This window comes from Cervus canadensis, chromosome 2 (assembly GCF_019320065.1).
Source record: "Cervus canadensis isolate Bull #8, Minnesota chromosome 2, ASM1932006v1, whole genome shotgun sequence".
Lineage (NCBI taxonomy): Eukaryota > Metazoa > Chordata > Mammalia > Artiodactyla > Cervidae > Cervus > Cervus canadensis.
Window position 1 is genome coordinate 24,380,099 of NC_057387.1, and position 21,380 is coordinate 24,401,478.

Here is a 21,380-nt window from a genome sequence, read left to right on the forward strand (position 1 = left end):
GGGATCTTCTAATAGCTTGCCCTTATTTGTGTTTAGATCTAAACCTCTTATCATGACTTACAGACTGATTCATCTGACCTTCCCTTGCTCACCAAGTTCATCACCTGCTACTCATTATCTAGCTCATTCTACTCTAGCCAGACCAGCCTCCACACTCTTCCTGGAACAGAGTACCTTCCCTCCTGCCCTTTTGCCCTTTGTACTTGCTATTGCCTTGGTCTGGCACACCCCCCTAGAGCTGTACCTGGCTTGCGGTCTCTCTCTCTCTGCTCAATGCCACCTTTTTCCTCGTAACACTTACTGCCGCCAGCCGTTCTGTTAGACACCTGCTGCCTGCTTGTTTTTCACGTCCTTTCAAGGAAACATGAGCTCTCTAAGGGACTGCTTAGGGACTGCTCTATCTTATTCACCCGTGTGTCCCCAGTGACTGAAGCAAGGCTTGACACCTAACGGATGCTTCCACAGATTTATTGAATGAGTGAATCTACCATTTTATTGAAACAGCTGTTTGACTTACTGGCAAATGAAGTATCCTTTTCTCATGTTAAATTTCCCATGAGCTCTTTGTTGTACTTGACACTGTGTGTCTTCCTATCACTCTTCTTTTTTAATTTCTACATTTCTGGACAACCAACCTCCTACCACATCAGTGTCTCATACCCTATATTCTCTAAATCATCAGATCCTGTTAAGGCTTCCTTTGTATGTTGCCTCACAAATCTATGCTTTCCTCTCCTCCTCCTTCTCTACATAGTTCAGACCTTTGTTATCTCTTACTTACCTGATTGCAGTAACCTCCCTTCTTCTCACCCTCCACATTAGACTGAACTCTTTAAGTTGTACATATTATTTGTCTTTGTATCTCTTGCAACATCTAACACTCCCCTCACCCTGCCAGTAGCAGACACTCAAAGAATGTTGAGTGAATAGTCCTGTGTTTCTGAAAAGTAGAACTGGTGGGCCATGTGATTATTTAAATGACTAATGCTTTGCAAATAATTATGTTTAAATAATCTCTCTTTCTTTCTGTTTTTAAGAAAACAGTAGTAATTCATTGTTGTACATTTGATTTTTTAATGGACTATGTAAGTGACTATAATCACACAATGTCCTATTGGAGCATTTCACAGTAGAGTTTTGTCTTTTGCTCTAGTAGAAGTAAAGTAGTATCTGTGCTTCTGTATTTAAATGATTCTTTCTTTTCTCTTAAGCTAAAGTCTCCAGTGAATATTGAATTGCTGAGAAATTTGGGAGAAGACAAGCTGAAGTTTCCATTCCATGGATCCCTTGGGTGCACCTTCCCAGTTTGTGGATGTGGACACACTGCCAAGCTGGGGGAACTCTTGTGAAGATCAATTAAATGCTTCTGAGATTGCAGCTGAAACATACCAGGAAGAGACTATTAGATCACCTTTTCTTTATGATAAGGATATCAATGGAAAAGTGGTTCTTTGGTAATTCCTTGTTTAAATCATATCATGATATAATACTCTCATAATTTCTTCTAAATTCTTTTTTTTTATAGTTTTTTCTAAACTCTTTTTGTAAAGCCTCTCATTATTAAAATATTACTTTTCGTATACATTTACAGCTTTACTGAGACATAAGTGATATACAATAAACTGCACTTAAAGTGTACAGTTTGTTAAATTTTGACATGCATACACCTGTGATCCAGTCATCAGAATCAAGATAGTGAATATATTTATCACTCCCAAAAGTTTTTTGTGTATCTCTTAGTAATCCCTTTCTCCTGCTCCTCCCTGCTTCTACATCCCCAAGCAACCATTCATCTTTCTGTCACTATAGATTAGTTTGCATTTTCTATGAATGGAATCACATACTTTTTTTTTTAGTCTCACCTCTTTCGTTCAGCATAATTATTTGAGAATTGAGCTGTATTGTTGCATGTATTGGTAGTAGTAGTACACTTCTCTTTATAAAAAACTGTTTTTAAGAGCTCTTTTTAAAAAAGCTTCATTGAGATGGAATTCATATATCATACATGCGTGCTCAATCACTTCAGTCATGTCCAACTCTTTGCAATTCTATGGACTGTAGTCCACCAGGCTCTTCTGTTCATGGGATTTTCCAGGCAAGAATCCTGGAGTGGGTTGCCGTGCCCTCCTCCAGGGGATCTTCCCAACCCAGGGATCGAACTCACATCTCCTGCATCTGCTGCATTGCAGGTGCCTTCTTTACCCACTGAGCCAACTGGGAAGCACCAATTCATATATTATACAATTCACCAATTTAGATTGTACAAGTTAGTGGTTTTCAGTACATTCACAAAGTTGTACAGCCATCACCATGGACAGTTTTCATCAACCCAAAGTCCTGTACCCATTAGCTATCACTCCCTTAAGAAAGGGAGTCACATCTCTTAAAAAAGAAGCAAAAGAATGGCATAATGGTTTTGTGAATTTCAAGGTTTTAGCACTTGTATTCAAGATCTGATATGGTATATTAGCCCTTCTGAGGAACAACTTTTTTTTTAATATTGCTCAATCTTGTGAGCTAATAAATAAATGTACCCATCCCCAACTTTCTGCTCCAGTCAACCACTAATCTACTTCTTATCTCTAGATTTGCCTGTTCTGGACATTTAATAAATGGAATCAATTGTGATGTAGCATAACGTTCATAAGATTCATCTGTGTTTTAGTATGAATCAGTAATTTATTCCTTTTTACAGCCAAGTAATATTCCATTGCATGGGTGTACCACATTTAGTTCATCAGTTAGGAGATGGACACCTGGGTTGTTTCCACTTTTTGGCTATTAGGAATAGTGTTGCTATGTTTAAACTCTTTAAAAACCACCTACTTACAGCTCTATAAGACTTCTGTTACAATGTAACAGGCATATGGAAGAAGCCAGGGAGTGACATGATAGTTTCATGGGTTTCACAGTTGTAGCACTTTCCATTCAGGATCTGTCTGAGATGCCTTATTAGCCTTTCTGAATTAGGACAACTTTTTAATATTGCTTAAGTTTGTGAACTAGTAAAACCAATGTTGTGAAGGCAGTGAAGACAAAATGTTTTGAAAGAATCAGAAACTAACATTCTTATCTGCCTCCTCTTCCCCACACTTGCTTTTAATTATTGTTTCCTCAGGAAAGGAGATGTGGCATTACTGAACTGTACGGCTATTGTGAATACCAGCAATGAAAGTCTTACGGATAAGAATCCTGTGTCAGAAAGTATCTTCATGCTTGCAGGGCCTGATTTGAAGGAGGACCTCCAGAAACTTAGAGGTAAGTGAACTTTCTTAGGTCTGTTAGTGCTTAGGAAGCATATATTTTGATGTTTGAAGAAGTATGGTTTTCATTCTTTTGTTATTAAATTACGGCCTCTGATAAACCCACAATGTGTTAATGCTGGGACCTTTACTCAGTAAAACTCTGTCATGTTCCTGAATTTTAAAATGACAGTTGTCATAGACAGTTAGATCTTTGGTAACATTTTCTTGGCTGTATATTGTCTTGCACTGATAAGCCTTATAAAACGACTGTGCTTTGTCTAAACTGAAGCTTTTTTTGTTGAGTTTTGATATTGATAGAGAAATTTTTACATACCTTCTGGACATAAGAGCATTGCACTTTTGTAATGAAATTGAATTACTGGCAAAAAACCAAAGTGCATTTTAAGAGCAAATACACTCTGGGTTAATTCTTACTTGCTGTTTTTGTTTGTTTTAACCAGAATATTGTTCTTCTGGGAATATTTCTTTGGAATTGGAAACAGGAGGAATCTTGTTTACTTTATTTGCATTTATTTTCTTAGTTTGCCAACCTGGCAACTTTTTGTTGTTGTTATTTGAGTGCAAAGAATATTGTGAAATTTAGTCATCCCATTTTATAAAAAATATTTATGAAATAAAGCAATTTTTCTTAAAATATAAACAATAAATCCCATCTATATAAAAGTCTTCATTTCTTAGACCACTGCCATTTAACACTGACTATTGGTTTCTAACCTAACAAAGATATTAGAATTCGAACAGGAACATTTATAATATTGACCATGAAAGAAGGGATAGAGAGAGAAGAGTTAGATTATCTGATCAAGAAACTAAATTTTGACTGTGAGGGGGGAAGTGGGGGAAAAGCCCTCAGTTTAACTAAAAGCATGATGCCATGAGAAACATGCAGAAATTGCAAAATGTATTAGGGATAAAACTAAGTTCTTTGAAAAGAGTAACAGAAACTGGTCTGGAAAAATTCCTGATGGCCTCTGTGTGTGTGTGTGTGTGTGTGTGTGTGTGTGTGCGTGCATATTCTCACTAGCATCTTAAATCTGGACTTATGACTTTTAAAAAAATAAAATAATGAAATTTAAGTTTACAAAATAAAAACTCAATTTTTAGCAGCATATCTTTGGAGAGTCTTCAAGCTGGGGTTCATATTATAACTCTGTCCTTGACTGACTATGTGACTTAAGACTAGTTACTCTGCCTCTGAGCATCAGTTTTCTTATCTCTAATATGGGGATGATGATAGTAGTTCCTGATAATAATCCTGACCTCAGTTCCTGACACATAACAAGAGCTCAATGAATACTTGAAAATGGAAAAAATTATTATCATGAAAAATAAATTATGTATTGGATATTAAATGCTAGGCATGTCCTAAGTGTTCAGTATTACATATGGTGCTAGCTACACTCCTCAGTTGTATTGCTTAATGAATCAGTGCCATCCTGGAGAAAGATTATCAGTGATGCTAAATACTTAAGTCTGTCCTCTTCTTAACATTTTTAATAACAACTCAGTAAATGATTACAAAGTATGACTTACCGAATCTGTAGATGATAATGGTAAGAGGAGTAACAAAGGAGAGACGGTAGGTTATAGACTAAAGATTCTTAAATATCTGAACTGACTAGAAGTATGAGCCAAAAAATGGAAAAATTGACAGGGACGAATATAAAAGTGTTGCAGTAAGTTTAAAACATTAATTACCCAAGTTCAGAATGGGAAAACGCAATCTAACAGCTTTTCTTAGGTGAGAATTTGCTATCTCATTAAAATGGCACTATCATCATCCACTGCATTTTTCATGCAAAAGTCTTCAGGGTTAACACTTTGCTCTCTCTTTTTCCCCACATGTCTGTCATTAAGCCCTAAATCAATCTTGAATCCCTTGTGTTACCACTGCCTCATCCTAGCCTGTGCTGCCGTCATCCCCGTCTGGCTTATTGCCTTCCTCCCAACTGGTCTCCCTACATCCATTGTTTTCTTAAATCTGTTTCCCACATACAGGAAGTATTTTCTTTTAAAATTGTAAATCCCTTCTTATTGCTCCCCTGCTTCAGACCATTTAGTGGCCTCTCATTACACTTAAAATAAAATCCTGACTCCTTATACTGGTCTCCAGGGGCTTGCAAGATCTCACGCACTCACTTCCAGGGCCCCTTTTACCTTCCTCAGTGTGCTTGAACTAAACTGATCTCCTGCTGCCTTGTCATCCAGCTCCTTTTCATTTTTGCATGTACTATTGTTCTCTCTTAATTCTTAACGCTTATTCTTAAGTCTTTGCTTACATCTCTTCCTCAAAGCACTGTTTTCTTTTACTTCAGAATTGATCATTCTACCCATGGTATAACTTCTAGCCTGCAGTACTTCTCTTGGAGCTCTTAATTGTAATTTTATGAATTGTTCATGTAATGATTATGTCCCCATTAAACTTTGAACTCCATGAGGACAGGAACTGCGTATCTTACTGTCCTCTGTGTTCCCAGTCCCAAGAACAGTAAAGGCATCCTTTCAGTAGCTAATAAATAGATGAGTAGATGTTCCCTGGGATTTTAACTTAGACTCAGAGGTGATAATGCATCATTTCTACTGAAAACACTAACAGTATCAGATGCATCACTTTATAACATCACAAGTGAAGGTTTATTATCAGCTTAAAATAGACAATTATATCTATAAGATGTTTGATGTAATCCTCATGATAACTACAAAGAAAAAACCTATGATAGATACACAAAAGATAATGAAATCAAAGCATACTAGTTAAAAAAAAAAAGCAATACAGTAAGAGAGGAATAAAGGATAAAGGACTTAAAAAGAAAACCCATAAAACGGTTAGCAAAATGACAATAATCACTTATTAATAATAATTTTAAATGCAGAAGGGCTGAATTCTCCAACTAAAAGACACAGAGTAGCTGAAGGATTTAAAAAAAAAAAAATTCCAACAATATACTGTTTACAAGAGATTCGCTGTAGCTTTAATGACACATATAGGCTGAAAGTGAAGAGACTAAAAAAAGATAATCCATGCAAATGGAAACCAAAAGAGAGTAGGAATGGCTATACTTATATCGGATAAAATAGACTTCCTGTCAGAGTTGATCAGAAGAGACAGAGGTCACTATATGGTGGTAAAAGGATCAATTCATCAAGAGGATATAAGAGTTGTAAATATGTGTGCATCCAGCATTGAAGCACCTATGTATCAAAGAGAAATATTAATAGAACTGAATGGAAAAGTAAGACAGCAATAGAGTAATAATTGAGGACATCAGTACCCTAATTTAAACACTGGATGGATCATCCAGACAGAAAACTAGTAAGGAGACAGCAAGCCTGAATAACACTATGGTCCAAATGAACCTAACAGACATGTACAAAAAATATCAGAATACACATTCTTCTCAAGCATACATGAGACATTCTCTCTGGTAAATTATATTAGGCCACAAAGCAAATCTTACCAAATTTAAGAAGACTGAAATCATGCAAAGAATCTTTCCTGACAACAATGGTGTGAAACTAGAAATCAATAACAAAAGGAAAATGAAAAAAAAAAAATCCCAAGTATGTGGAAATTAAGCACCATACTTCTGAAAAACCATTGGATCAAAAGGGAAATCAGAAAACTATCTTGAGACAAAGAAAATAAAACATGCCAAACTTATGGAATGTAAAAAAAAATTTTTAAACCCAATTATAAGAGAAATTTATAGCAATAGATGCCTATATTAAGAGAAGAGAAGAAGCTGAAGTTGAACAGTTCTATGAAGACCTACAAGACCTTTTAGAACTAGCACCAAAAAAAGATGTCCTTTTCATTATAGGGGACTGGAATGCAAAAGTAGGAAGTCAACAGGCAAATCTGGCCTTGGAGTACAGAATGAAGCAAGGCAAAGGCTAACAGAGTTTTGCCAAGAGAACGCACTGGTCACAGCAAACACCCTCTTTCAACAACACAAGAGAAGATGCTACACATGGACATCACCAGGTGGTCAACACCGAAATCAGATATTCTTTGCAGCCGAAGATGGAGAAGCTCTATACAGTCAGCAAAAACAAGACTGGGAGCTGACTGGGGCTCAGATCATGAACTCCTTATTGCCAAATTCAGTTCCTTGGACTGCAAAGAGATCCAGCCAGTCCATCCTAAAGGAGATCAGTCCTGGGTGTTCACTGGAAGGACTGATGTTGAAACTGAACCTCCAGTACTTTGGCCACCTGATGCGAAGAGCTGAATCATTTGAAAAGACCCTGATGCTGGGAAAGATTGAGGGCAGGAGGACAAGGGGATGACAGAGGATGAGATGGTTAGATGGCATCACTGACTCAACAGACATGAGTTTGGGTAAACTCTGGGAGTTGGTGATGGACAGGGAGGCCTGGCGTGCTGCAGTTCATAGGGTTACAAAGATTCGGACACAACTGGGAGACTGAACTGAACTGAAGAAAAGAAAACAATCTCAAACAGCCTAATTTTAAGCCTCAAGGAATTAGGGGGGAAAAAAAGATCAGTCTAAACCTATAATTATCAAAGGGGGATGGAAATAATCAATATTAGAGCAGAAATAAAAGTTAGAAAATAAAGTTGAAAAAAAGCAATAAAGAGTTGACTTTAAAACTAAAAAAATTAAAACAAGAAGAAATGTTTATCCAGACTAACCAAAGAGGGAAAAAGGACTCAAACAAAATTCTAAATGCAAGTGGAGATGAGTATCACAGCTAACACTATAGAAAGACAAAGGATTATAAACGACTAGTATGAACAGTTGTTTGCCAACATGTTGGATAACCTAGAAAAAACATAACTTCCTAGTGAACATGCAATTTACCAAGACTAAACCATGATGCAATAGAAAATCTGAATGGATGGAAAGAATAAGGAGTTTAAATCAGCAATCAAAAACCTCCCAACAAAGATTACCCATGACCTGGTGGCTTCCCTGGTGAATTATACCATATATATATACATATAGAGAAGAATTAATTTCAGTTCTTTTCAAACTCGGTCAAAAAGTCGAGTGCATAGTTCCAAACTTGTTTTACGAGACCTGAAAACAAAGCCAGACAAAGAAACTACAAGAAAAGAAAAATACAGACCTATATCCCTGATAAGTATAGATACAAAAACTCTCAACAGGATAGTAGCAAACCAAACACAGCAGCAATTTAATTATATCATCCTTTCAACAGATGAAGAAAAAGCATTTGACAAAATTCAGCACCTCTTTGCTGATAAAAATTCTCAAAATATTTGATGTAGAGGAAACATACCTCAACATAGCCAGAACAGTTAGATAAGAAAATGAAACAAAAGGCATCCAAAGCCAAAAGAAGTAAAACTGTTGCTGTGATGTTGTTAATATCCACTCAAAGCCATCTATAGGTTCAGTACACTCCCCATCCAAACCCCCATGGTGTTTTTCACAGAAATAGATAAAACAATTCTAAAACCTTATGGGACTACAAATGACTCCAAATAGCCAAAGAAATCTTAAGAAAGAAGAGCAAAGGTCGAGGCAACACACTTCCTGATTTCAAACTATACTACAAAGCTGTAATAATAAAACCAGTAACATCACTTACCTTCCTCTGATGTAGTCCTTCATTTTTGTGAGTAAATCCACCATAAGATTTGTGAGAAAGGTGGAAGGGGGCAAAACTATTGAGATCTTAACTTCTACCTTCAAACTTAATTGGTAGTTTGGGTGGAAATAAAATTCTGGGTTAGAAATTATTTTCCAGACTTTTGAAGGCATTGCTCCATTGTTTTCTGTTTTCATTATTGCTCTTGAAAAATGTGATGTTATTATTCCAGATTCTTTGTATGTTACTGGTTTCTTTTCTGGAAACTTTTATGATCTCATCTTTATTTCTGATGCTCTTTTATTGTAATTTAAGTGATGTGGTGTGGTCTAGTTTGGTTATTCCATACACTCTTTGAGTCTAGAAACTTATATCTTTCTATTATAGGAAATTTCTTGTTTTATTTGTTTAATAATTTCCTTCCCTCTGTATTCTCTGTTCTGTCTTTGAAGAAACCTGATTGAATCTGTAGCTCCCATTTCATCCTGCAAGTTTTATATCTGTTATCTCTTGTCTTCCATCTGTTTATCTTTTGGTAGATCCCCTTAACTTTAACTTTGACTTGCCTATTGAACTTTTTATGCCTGCTGTCATATTTTTCACTTAGCTATAACAATTAGATAAATGCCTTTTCCTGTTCTCTGAATATTTCTTTTTTTAAATATAACCTTCTGCTTTTGTTTCAGATGTACTGTTTTCTTTATCTCTCCAAGAGCAGTAATTATGGTGTTGGGAGTTTTTTTGCTCATTTTTGAATTTTCCTTCCCAATATTGTCTTTTTGTTTTGTTTTGTTTTCTGGCTGCTCTGAGTCTTTGTCATGGTGCATGGGCTTTATCTAGTTGTGGTACAAGGGCTTCTCGCTGTGGCATGTGGGCATAGTTGCTCCATAGCATGTGGGATCTTAGTTCCCTGACCAGGGATCAAATCAACGTCCCTTGCATTGGAAAGCAGATTCTTAACTACTGAACCACCAAGGAAGTCCCAACATTGTCTATGAAAGAGGGAGAGTGAAAAAGCTGTCTTAAATCCAAGCATTAAAAAAAACTAAGATCATGGCATCTGGTTCCATCACTTCATGGCAAATAGAAGGGGAAAAGTGGAAGCAATGACAGATTTTATTTTCTTGGTCTCCAAAATCTCTGTGGACAATGACTGCAGCCATGAAAATAAAAGACATTTGCCCCTTGGAAGGAAAGCTGTGCAGACCTAGTCGGCATGTTAAGAAGCAGAGACATCACTTTGCCAACAAAGATCAGTATATTCAGAGCTATGGTTTTTCCAGTAGCATTGTACAGGGGTGAGAGTTGGACCCTAAAGAAGGCTGAGCAGCAAAGAATTTATGCTTTTGAATTGTGGTGCTGGAGAAGACTCTTGAGAGTCCCTTGGAGTGCAGGAACATCAGACCAGTCCATCCTAAAGGAAATCAGTCCTGAATGTTCATTGGAAGGACTAATGCTCAAGTTGAAACTCCAATGCTTTGGCCACCTGATGTGAAGAGCCAACTCGTTGGAAAAGACCCTGAGTCTGGGAAAGTTGAAGACAAAAAGAGAAGGGGACAGCAGAGGATGAGATAGTTAGATAGCAAGACTGATGCAGTGGACATGGATTTGAGCAAACTTCAGGAGATAGTGGGAGACAGAGGAGCCTGGCTTGCTGCAGTCCATGGGGTGGTGAAGAGTTGGACACGGCTTAATAACTGAACAACAACAGAAACAGTTCCTCACTTCTGGTGATCCTCAAGTGTCAGCTTACTCAGCATGGAAGAATTGAGAAGCTGCTGGGAAGCTTTGTGTGCACAGGCAGGGGTTATTAATTGCTTGGTGGATCTTAAAGCAGATGATGAGCAGGAACCCTGTTGTTTCATTGAGGAACCATCCCTAATTTATCAGAATCCGTAGGCCCTTTGGTTTGAGCCTCTTAGTTTCCTGAAAGAGAATCTTCCAGGGGTGTAAACATGAATGTCTGTGTTAGAAGCCAGTTAGGAGCAGAGATCTGGAGCTATTACTCTAAGTATAACACTTTAATGAAATCCCATCTTTTCAGCCGTGCCTGGGGTTCTGGAGTTCAGAAACTCTCTAGTTCAGTATCTCCTGAGAATAAACCTTCCTTTGTGGTGGTGGTAAAGAAATCATCACCTCGCTGTGCTGGCTGAGTGAGAGGTTGTTGCAGATTAAATGTTTTTATATTTTAACTCAGACTCTTTTTAGTCCCACTTCACATTATAGTCTTTAGAAGTCCTTAGGACCTCCAATTTCTGAGCCTTTCTAGTGTTCTTCAGTAATAACAGCGACAATAATATTAATAGCTAATTTCTGAATTCACTTTGCATATATTAATAACTCATTTAATCCTGAGAATTAAGTACCACTAGTATCTCTCTTATATAGAAAATTGGAGGCCAAACCTTTGTCCAACGTATCATAGCAGGAACATGGTAGATTCAGGATTTGAATCAGACCAGTCTGTCTTCCCTCCAACACTGCCTTGCAGAGCACACCAGTTTGCTTCATACTGGTCATCCCATTTCTGCAAGCAGTTAGATTTCTCTGCTTTGCTTAATCAGTTGCTTCTAGTCCACTGACTTTATTCCTTCCAAAATTTTGTTGGTGTTTTTTTTCTGCTTCATGTTCTCTCCCACCCCCTTTGTCTCCATTTTTATACCTATTATATCGCTTTACTGTCATTTGGTGATTAGAGACAAATGTTTGTGTTCAGTCCATATTTTTAACTGAAATTTCTCGAAGTTCTTAATACTTTCTCTGTGTCATGCATTGTTCTGTTGGTTGGTTGTTCTTGTTTTTCCGAACAACTCCGCGACTTACATATTCTCCATTATTCCCAGGTTGCCGGACCGGTGAAGCAAAATTGACCAAAGGATTTAATCTAGCCGCCCGGTTCATCATTCACACGGTGGGACCTAAATACAAGAGCCGCTATCGCACCGCCGCTGAGAGTTCCCTGTACAGCTGCTACAGAAACGTCCTCCAGCTGGCCAAGTACGGCTAACTCAGTCCCTAGGCGTAGCACGCCATGTGATGTTAAAATGAAACCTAGCTTTGAAAGTCACATTTTGAGGAATTTAGATAATTTAGGAGGACCCTGAAAGTAGAATTCATCATCTTCTCAAACTTGACAGAATAAAAGGAGTGGATTTTGGTGACTTGAGGATTTAACCTGTTCCCATTTCACTTAATTCCCATTTTACTCAGAATGTATTTCCCCCAAATGGTGCAGTTAAGTTATATATTAATATAATTATTACATAGTGCAATTGGGTTAACTATGGCAGATTTGTTGAAGGGACAGGGAAGGGGAAATAAAGCTGCATTTTTTGTTTAGTTATTCTGAAGGTTGGTAGTATAATTTTTGTGTTTTCTGTTTGATTGCAGAGAGCAGTCCATGTCCTCTGTTGGATTCTGTGTCATCAACTCTGCAAAACGAGGTTACCCTTTAGAGGATGCAACACACATAGCACTTCGTAAGTAATGTTGGAGAAACTATATAAATTAGCATAACATTTCCTAAGTAGGATGGGGAATGCTGTACATAAATTGAATTTAAAAAGAAAAGCTTTTTATCACTAGTTAAATAGTTATAGCTAAAGAAGGTTTGTTGAGTAACTGATCATGGCATCCTGGAGGTTTGTATTGACAGATTGCAGAGCTCTCAGTTTACTTTCTAGGTTTGACATTTTAATCCATTTGAATAAAGGCTTAGAAAAGTTACCTATTAAGTTTGAAAAATGATACCAAGCTGAGACACATTTGGTATTCAAATCATAATTCAGAATAATCTTAGCAGATTGCAACAATGATGTCAAACAGATTTTATAATATCAGATTGATATAGCACTTTGCAGTTTAAACAGTATTTCACATGTGCTATTTAAATATAAAACCCTGCATTTAGGTTTTTAAAAGACTAGACTCAATCATTATGAGGCAGAATGTCATATATGTTAGGTGAAAATATGATACTCAACTCTAGGGAGTCCCTGATCTTACTGTCTTATACAGGTTCAGACCACATATCGAGTTTTGTATATGGTTCTCCATATCATAGCTCATGAGTCTGACAAATTGGAGGGCAAACAATTTGACACATTAGTAGGTAAGATGTGCAACTTAACAGGATAGGTCTAAGACCAAGTAACGGGGAAGATTTGGTCCCACCTGAAATGGACTATCTGCAATAGAAAGGTATTTTAAGTGAATTTTTTGTCATTCAGAATGTTCACACCGAGGCTAAATGATCATTTTATTTGGGAAGGATACTATATGAGATCATTTTACAACCCCTTTCTATTTCTGGAATTTAAAGATGTATTATATTAAATTAAATATTAAAGTATTATATTCACCAAAAAATTACAGAAGTGTATGAATGTATGAAATTATTATTACTATTACTAGGTTATATGTCTAGAATTTAGAGTGAGAGCATGTTCAATCTTAAATGTATTTGATGATTAGTTATTTTGAAAACTAAAATTCTTCTTATTCAAGGATTTTATAGTAAATTGATATATTTTATAGTTACAGCTTATATACATTATACTTACATTAAGTTTCTTGAGGAGCAGAGATCGTTTCTTATCATCTGTGTGTTTCTAGTACTTTATAAATGGTCCTTGCTGAAGAAATACGTATCTTAAAAGGAGATAAAGAAATTCCATTTTATTTCTTCCATTAACCCTGAGCTTTAAATAGTGTAGTATCTGTTTTACAAATAAAGAGGCTCAGAAATTTATCATGTTCTTAGAGTTATGCAACTCTAAGATATATACTCCTGGATATATTGGAACATATATCCAGGCCTTCTGACTCCCAAGTCTAGTAACCTGTGTCTTATACTACATAATTCATTATGCTTGAGTTAGGACTGCTTTGGTGGGAAACTATGTTATGGCTAGCCTGCGTGTATTCTGAGTGATCCCTTACCAAAGCAGAGTTCCTGCCTCTGTGTAATTCTTCTTGGCAAGGCTTTTGGCAGGTTTCAACTGTCTCTGGTTTCACTTAACCTGTGCCCCGTATCTCATAGCTTGAGATAGGCCTTTTGTGTCTCCATTTTTTAGTGAAGTAATCATATGGATTAGAATTTAAAGAGGCACCATTATTTTGGAGAAAAGGCTCTGAAAAACAATTTAAGACTACTGGTTTTTGGTCCCAGTTCTGCTAATCTAATTCTAGCTCTGTGGCCCCCAGAAAAGTCACTTGATGCAGTACCATAAAGGAGTCAGCTTTGAACAGTAATTGTAGAAACAGCAGATAAAGATCAAAAATAGTCATAAGGGACTTTGGTGAAGCAATTTCCGGAAATTTAATTAGCACAAAGGAAATGTAAAGCTTTAAGATAAGCATGTTAACTTGTATTTTAGAAGACCTGCTTGACTTATTACACCTTAAATCTAATAGCAAAACTATACCATTTCATTAAAAAATACACACACACACACACACAAACACAATTGTGCCCTTTGCCCATATGCTTTCTGAGCATCTGGGAAAGAAATGGCCTTTAGGTTTTTATAGCATATACAGGCCAAAAACAAATCTAAGGATGTTACTCTTAAGTTCCTAGTTCCAAAAGCTGTCTCACTTATTAAACTATTATTGAAATTTATTTCATCTGAAGTCTAAGTAATATCTTCTTGATAGTTGTACCAAGGCTCTTTATCTTTTTATTTTTCCTTAGTTCATGTGCAGTTTAGTTTTTCTCCAGAAGAAACCTTAAAGAACCATCTGCATTTAGATAAATTTATTGGGTTATTTACTCATTCAACAGAAGTCTGAGTGACTACTGTGCTCTAAGCCGTGCTGTTTAGTAGAGAATACAATGGTGAGAGAAAAAGGCAATGATATCTTTACTGTGTTCCCAGGCTGAAAATTGTCTACATGTCATTCTCACCCGTTGTGAATGGTGAAAGTGCAAGTTGCTCAGTTGTGTCCGATTCTTTACAACCCCATAGACTATACAGTCCATGGAGTTCTCCAGGCCAGAATACTTGAGTGGGTAGCCTTTCCCTTCTCCAGGGGCTCTTCCCAACCCAGGAATTGAACCCAGGTCTCCCACATTGCAGGTGGATTCTTTACCAGCTGAGCCACAAGGGAATCCCAAGAATGCTGGAGTGGGTAGCCTATCCCTTCTCCAGCAGATCTTCCCAACCCAGGAATTGAACCGGGGTCTCCCGTTGAACAGTTTTTACTAGAAGTTAGGCACTTGGCATTATGATTGGTTGTAGAGTACTAAAACCATGTAGCCATGATAGCACTCTTTTTTTTTTTCTCCTTTTTGCAGAATTACTTTTCTGAATGAACTCTGCTATTGAAAGAATTCAATTTGGTTACTAGTTAGTGTTGTATTTTGTCTTCCAAAGGAAATCCCAGTTTTATGCTGTGAAACTATTGTGTTTAAACTTTAAAACTTGGTGTCAAAGTGAATAGGATGGAAGAAATTCTTTAAAAAAATTTTTTTTAATTATTAGAACAGAGGGAAAGATGAGAAATTTGTCTCCAGTGGAGAAAGAATTAGGAAGTTTTGTTCAGTCCTTCAACAAATGGGTCTCCTCTGTTAGGTTCTCGAGGTACAGTAGTGAGCAAGACAGGCTATACTATGTCAATAACGAGAACCATAAAATATTCATTCAGTTATTAGTTATTCTTGAATGATTGCTTGCCATATTCCTGAGGTGTGGTAGGCCTTCGTAATATTAATGTTAAGTTTACTTGGCATTCAGAAAGCTCACAGTCTAGCTATAAACTGCTGTGAGAAGTTCACAAAAGGAGGACTGTTCAGACAATTATAGGGGTAACATAAGGACGGATCGCGTTCTCTGCGAAGGAGATGGTCTTTGATTGGGTAGAGAGAAATGAGCAGGCGTTCGCTAAGAGAGGGTCATGGTGGATAAAGGGTGTTCTCGTCAAAGGTAACCGTGAAAGCAGAGGTAGGGGAACATCACAGCAAGTGGCATGTTCTGAGTCCAGCAAAGAAGCCAGTGGCTGAAGCATATGCTATAGTTGGAAATAGAACTGAGGGGTGAAGGTGGAAGGGTGGTTAGTGGTCAGTGTGGAGAGCCATGCTGGGGCCTTTGGATCTGAACGTGTAAGCTGTGTGGAGCCATCAAAAATGTTTAGCAAGGTGGATAACATAAGATAACTTAGGGGCGACAGTGAATATGCGGGCTGGGGAAAGAAACGAGAGAGCAGTTGAGAGCTCATTGCCAAAGTGTCTGTAAGCGGTGAGGGCCTGAGAGCAGCTGGGAGAGAGCAGGCGTGGCTGTGAGACGTGCCAGCAGGAGAATGTGAAGTACAGGGTAACCCACTGAAAGTACAGGATGGAGGGAGACGCGAAGGAAGTGTCCAGAGAATTCAGGATCCTCGCTTAGGTGAGGGGTTGGATGTCGCTGTGCAACTGAAATAAGGAGCGCGGTAAAGGAGCAGCAGTGTGGGGAGAAGCGGAAGTCAGGTCTGGTCCTGCTGGGATCAGGTTTGGACATGTTGAGTTTGAGGTCTCAGTGGGGAGTGGGGAATTTCAGGGTTTTTTTGTTCATTGAACAGAGTATAGAGAACAAACATGGATACCACGGAGGAAATAGTGGTGGCGAGGGGGTAGAAAGGGATGAATTGGGAAATTGTTACTGACATATGTACACCACTATGTATAAAATAGATAACTAATGAGGACCTACTGTGTAACACTGGACTCACAGCTCTGTGGTAACGTAAGTGGGAAGGAAACCAAAAAAAGAAGGGGTTTATATATACACATGGCTGATTCACTTTGCCCTATAGCAGAAACTGACATAGCAGTGTGAAGCAGCTGTGCTCCAATTTAAAAAAGAAGAAGAAAACAGTGTAAAAATTTGGGAGCCTTCAGCATTTGGAGTACTATCTAAGCATCAAATTAGTGAGCTCAAGAGAATATATATATAAAGAAAACAAAAAACGTGGAGGACAGAACCTGGAGAGGACAACATTTTTACAAAGTTGGGGTGTGACCATCTAGAAAGAAATCGCTGGTAAGTTAAGGACTGAGAAAAGGCTACTCGGTCTCATTATTACCAAGTTTAGAGAAAGAATAAGACAGAAGTGAAGAAAAAATAATTCAGTTTTGGTTTGATAGGATATTGAGAGGACCACCTGATGCAAAGAGCCGACTCACTGGAAAAGACCCTGATGCAGGGAAGGACTGAAGGCAAAGGAGAAGGGGGACGACAGAGGATGAGATGGTTGGATGGCATCACCAACTCGATGGACATGAGTTTGAGCAGACTGCAGGAGATGGTGATGGACAGGGAGGCCTGGCGTGCTGCAGTCCATGGGGTCTCAGAAAAGTCAGACGCGTTTTAGCGACTGAACAGCAACAATAAAAGCGCTGAGTAGGGCATCTAATACTGTAACAGATGAATGGGAAGGAACTTGTGCTAGACCATTCTGGTCAGAGAGGGAGGCCCCAGAGAACAGAAAGAATATACTAGATAAGGGAGAATTGTCTGGAGTCAGCATCTTCTATGGCCAGCCGCTGTTTACTGGCAATAAAGCAGTAAATAAAACAAAACTCTTGCTGTTGTCTGGATTTTTCATTCTAATGGATAGGGCAGGGACAGAGGGGGAGGATATACAATAAATAGGAAGCATCACAAAATATCTAAAATAGTTGCTGTGGAGGAAAGCAAAATCAAGGAAGAGTTTTTAGATAGGGTGGCCTGGGCAGGCCTTACTGATAAGGTGTCATTGAGTTCAAGCCTGAACGAATGGAGGAGTGGTCCGTTACAAAAATAAAACTTGAAAGGGACAGATTTTTCTTCACACATAAGTAACTTCTCATTTATTATTATTTATTAATAATCTTTCTGTTATTTTCTTTAGGCACTGTAAGGAGATTCCTCGAAATTCATGGAGAGACTCTTGAAAAAGTAGTATTTGCTGTCTCTGAACTAGAAGAGGTATTTTGCTAATTATCTTGCATTAAGTCTTATTTTTACTTGGGCTTGCCTTTGTGTCTTCATTATCTGTTAACTGAATTGCCAGCAGGCAAATCCTCATTATCTATGCATATATCTGGCAGTGGGACTTACCATCATTGCCATGAAAGACTGTATTAGAGACTAGAAGCAAGTCACGAGGAAGCATTTTGTTCATATTTTTCACCGGTAAATTGTTATCACATAGTGAAACCTCACAAGGCGGAGCTGCTCTGATTTACTCACATGTTAGCTCTCAAGACATCTCAAGGCATTACCTTGTGACCTAAGCCCTGGGCCCTTGGGGAGCAGAGCTGGAAAACAACCTCTACTGGAAAAACCCTGGTGTCTGCCTGACCTGGAAGCAGGTGACAGCCTAGCCTAGTGGCGAGTATTGCGTAAGTTATGAGGTTTATGTTTCATTGTATGTGGTGAGGTTTATTATATTTCAACTTAATTTAGAGCTGTTTTAGGAAATTAGCTCTTTTTAAAATCTTACTAAGCTTTGTTCAGCTGTAGTGTTCTCTGTCCCATTCAGCTTGTATTATTTCTGAATTTTGTGTCCTTGGGCAAGTTTTTAACCTCTGTGTGCTTGGATAAAATATGAATACTGACAGTACTTATATCACAGGAGTTTTGTAATTAATGAATTAGTACATGTATTTCACATATTTCTGTATTTCCATTCAGAGTATATATAGGTATATATGTGAGATATAAACCATCTTGAATTTGCTGAAGACAGACACATTTACCATGTTTGCTGTATCTCTTCTTGTTTTACCTGGTTTACCTATTCATTCATTCTCTCAGTGACCTTTTATTTTTGAATGTCTGGTGTATATCAGGTTTACTAGTCCCAGAACCTGACTACACCAGTGAATGAATCACAGTCATTGTCCCCAAGGAACCCACTGTCTGTTGGTGGGGACAGACAAGTCAGATAAGTTACAGTAATTGTGACAAGTGCACCAGTGGAAGCATGGGAAGGATAGGGGCACACAGCTCCAGTCTGGCGTGGGGTTAGGAAACACTTCCTGGAGGAAGTGATACGTAAGTTGAAATCATTGTAAAAGATAACTAAGATTTTCCAGAGGAAGGGCAAATAATTGTAGTCCTACAAGTACAGGCACACACGTAAGAAATAGCAGAAAGGGTGTAATGTATTGCATAAAATGTGAGGCTGCTGCTGCTGCTAAGTCGCTTCGGTTGTGTCCAACTCTTTGCAACCCCATGGACTGTAGCCTACCAGGTTCCTCCATCCATGGGCTTTTCCAGGCAAGAGTACTGGAGTGGGTTGCCATTTCCTTCTCCAAAATTTGAGGCTAGGAGTGGCAAAATGACAATCTGGCTGTTCCTCAGAAAGTTAGAGATGCCACTCTATATGCAGAATAAAATTGAAAACATAAGTAAGTATTAGTTGCTCAGTCATGTCCGAACCTTTGTGACCCCATGGACTTTCACCCGCCAGGCTCCGCTGCCCATGGGAATTCACAGGCAAGAATACTGGAGTGGGTTGCCGTTTCCTTCTCCAGGGGTCTTCCCCACCCAGGGATCGAACCTGGGTCTCCTCCATTGCAGGCAGTCTTTACTGTCTGAGCCACCAGGGGAGCCCGTTGGAAACACATGTCTGCACAAAAACTTGCACAGAGACATTCGTATCAGCAATATTCATGGTAACCAAAAAGTGGAACCACCTAAATGTCGTTAAGGGTAGGTAGAGGTGCTATATACAAACAGTGGAATCTTACTAACCTGTAAAAAAGCGTGGAGTGATGGTATATCCTAATGGATAGGTGGGTGTGGTATATACAAACAGTGGAGTATTACTAACCTATAAAAAAAGTGTGGGGTGATTTCAACTTAATTTAGCATGGGTGAGCCTCAGAAACATATGCCACATGAAAGAGACTGGACACAAAAATCCATACACCATAGTCCATTTTAATGCAATGTGTATTCTGAAATAGGCGAATCCACACAACAGAAAGGTTAGTGGTTGCCAGGGGCTGGGGGAGGGAGGGATGGAGAATGACCTAGCTAATGAATTTAGATTTCCTCTTTGAGATGATGAAATGTTCTGGAATTAATTGTGATGATTCCACAACTTCGTGAATATACTAAAACCCAGTGAATCGTATACTTTAAAATGTGAAGTTTATGGTATGTGAATTTTATTTCGATTTTTTAAAAAGGCTACAAAGATGGTGTCTCCAGTCTTTTTTTTTAATTATTATTTTTTAAATTGAGGTACAATTTTTTTTTAAATTGACTTACAATCCAGTCTTCTTATATGCCTCATGAAATGAAAATGAAAGCCGCTCAGTTGTGTCCGACTCTTTGCGACCCCATGGACTACACAGTCCATGGAATTCTCCAGGCCAGAATACTAGAGTGGGTAGCCTTTCCCTTCTCCAGGGGATCTTCCCAACCAAGGTATCGAACCCAGGTCTCCCACATTGCAGGCAGATTCTTTACCAGCTGAGCCTATATGCCTCATATATATATTTATATGCATGAAAGATGATGCAGTGTTGTGGGTGACACAGTAAGGAGACTGATGAATAATGATTGCTTCAGTGATTTCACTGTCCTTCTAGGCAGTTCCATCATTCTTTTGGTTTCTTATTATTCTGTTTTAGTTTGTTATAGTTCGTGATAATTGATGAGTAATGATAAAATGACTCTAGGATGATGAGAAAAAGAAAAATGCTTCAAGACTGAGGAAAAATAAGAGCACTAAGTATCCATAATGTATCCTGGATTTAGAATGAGTCCAGTGGACCAACCTGTATGGAAATTATAAGACACAGTGAATTTTATTCTAATTTTTTTTAAGTAAGATATCTCTTTATTGTTTGGGAAACCTCTAAGAAAGAATAAAAGTCAGGAAATAGCGATCCTTTCAGAGAAAACTGTTTAAAAGCAAAAATGTCAAAAATCAAATCTACGTCTCCTGGACCCTGATGGCACACTGAGGATTAAGGAAGTAGCCTCTGTGTCAGAGCTGACTCTTGAAAGACGGATGTCATTAGTGAGGTGAAGAAGGGGTCGGGGATGGGGGTCACAGGACATATCCACTCCAGGCTCAGTGGCCTGGAGCTGTCAGGATCAGGACTCATGGGTCTACTTGAGTGACTGACAAATCCTGGTCTTTGACACAAAAGCTGACTGAGGGTCCCAGGCAGCATCCAGTCTGAGCTTAGACGTGCTGAGGTCTTAGTTCGTGATGGAGGCTGTCTTCACAGTATGTGGAGTGGCATGCCCTGCTGATGCCTGTTTCATCACTCCGGTATTTTTCACAGAATGTTTGGCTTTTCTTACACAGGCTACTTACCAAAAGCTGCTACCTCTGTACTTCCCAAGGTCACTGAAGGAAGAGAGTCGTTCGTTGCCATACCTACCTGCAGATATTGGCAATGCCGAAGGGGAGCCTGTGGTACCTGAACGGCAGATTAGAATAAGTGAAAAACCTGGTGCCCCGGAGGGTGAGTTCTCTCCTTTTCTTAACTTCCCTCTTCAGGAAGCAGAGGCTCTGATAAACATCAGCCACCAAAGATGTAGCAGGTTC

At 38.4% G+C, this 21,380-nt stretch overlaps 1 protein-coding gene across 1 annotated transcript in view; it reads left to right on the forward strand.

The window, feature by feature from the left end:
- GDAP2 (ganglioside induced differentiation associated protein 2) overlaps positions 1–21,380 on the forward strand; it is a 68,283-nt gene that overhangs the window by 8,078 nt on the left and 38,825 nt on the right. The window contains exons 2-7 of the mRNA XM_043459643.1: positions 1,212–1,454; positions 3,119–3,258; positions 11,690–11,843; positions 12,237–12,325; positions 17,715–17,791; positions 21,138–21,297. Coding sequence (XP_043315578.1) covers positions 1,279–1,454; positions 3,119–3,258; positions 11,690–11,843; positions 12,237–12,325; positions 17,715–17,791; positions 21,138–21,297 — 796 coding nt within the window. The 5' untranslated portion in view covers positions 1,212–1,278. The remainder of the gene's footprint in view (positions 1–1,211; positions 1,455–3,118; positions 3,259–11,689; positions 11,844–12,236; positions 12,326–17,714; positions 17,792–21,137; positions 21,298–21,380) is intronic.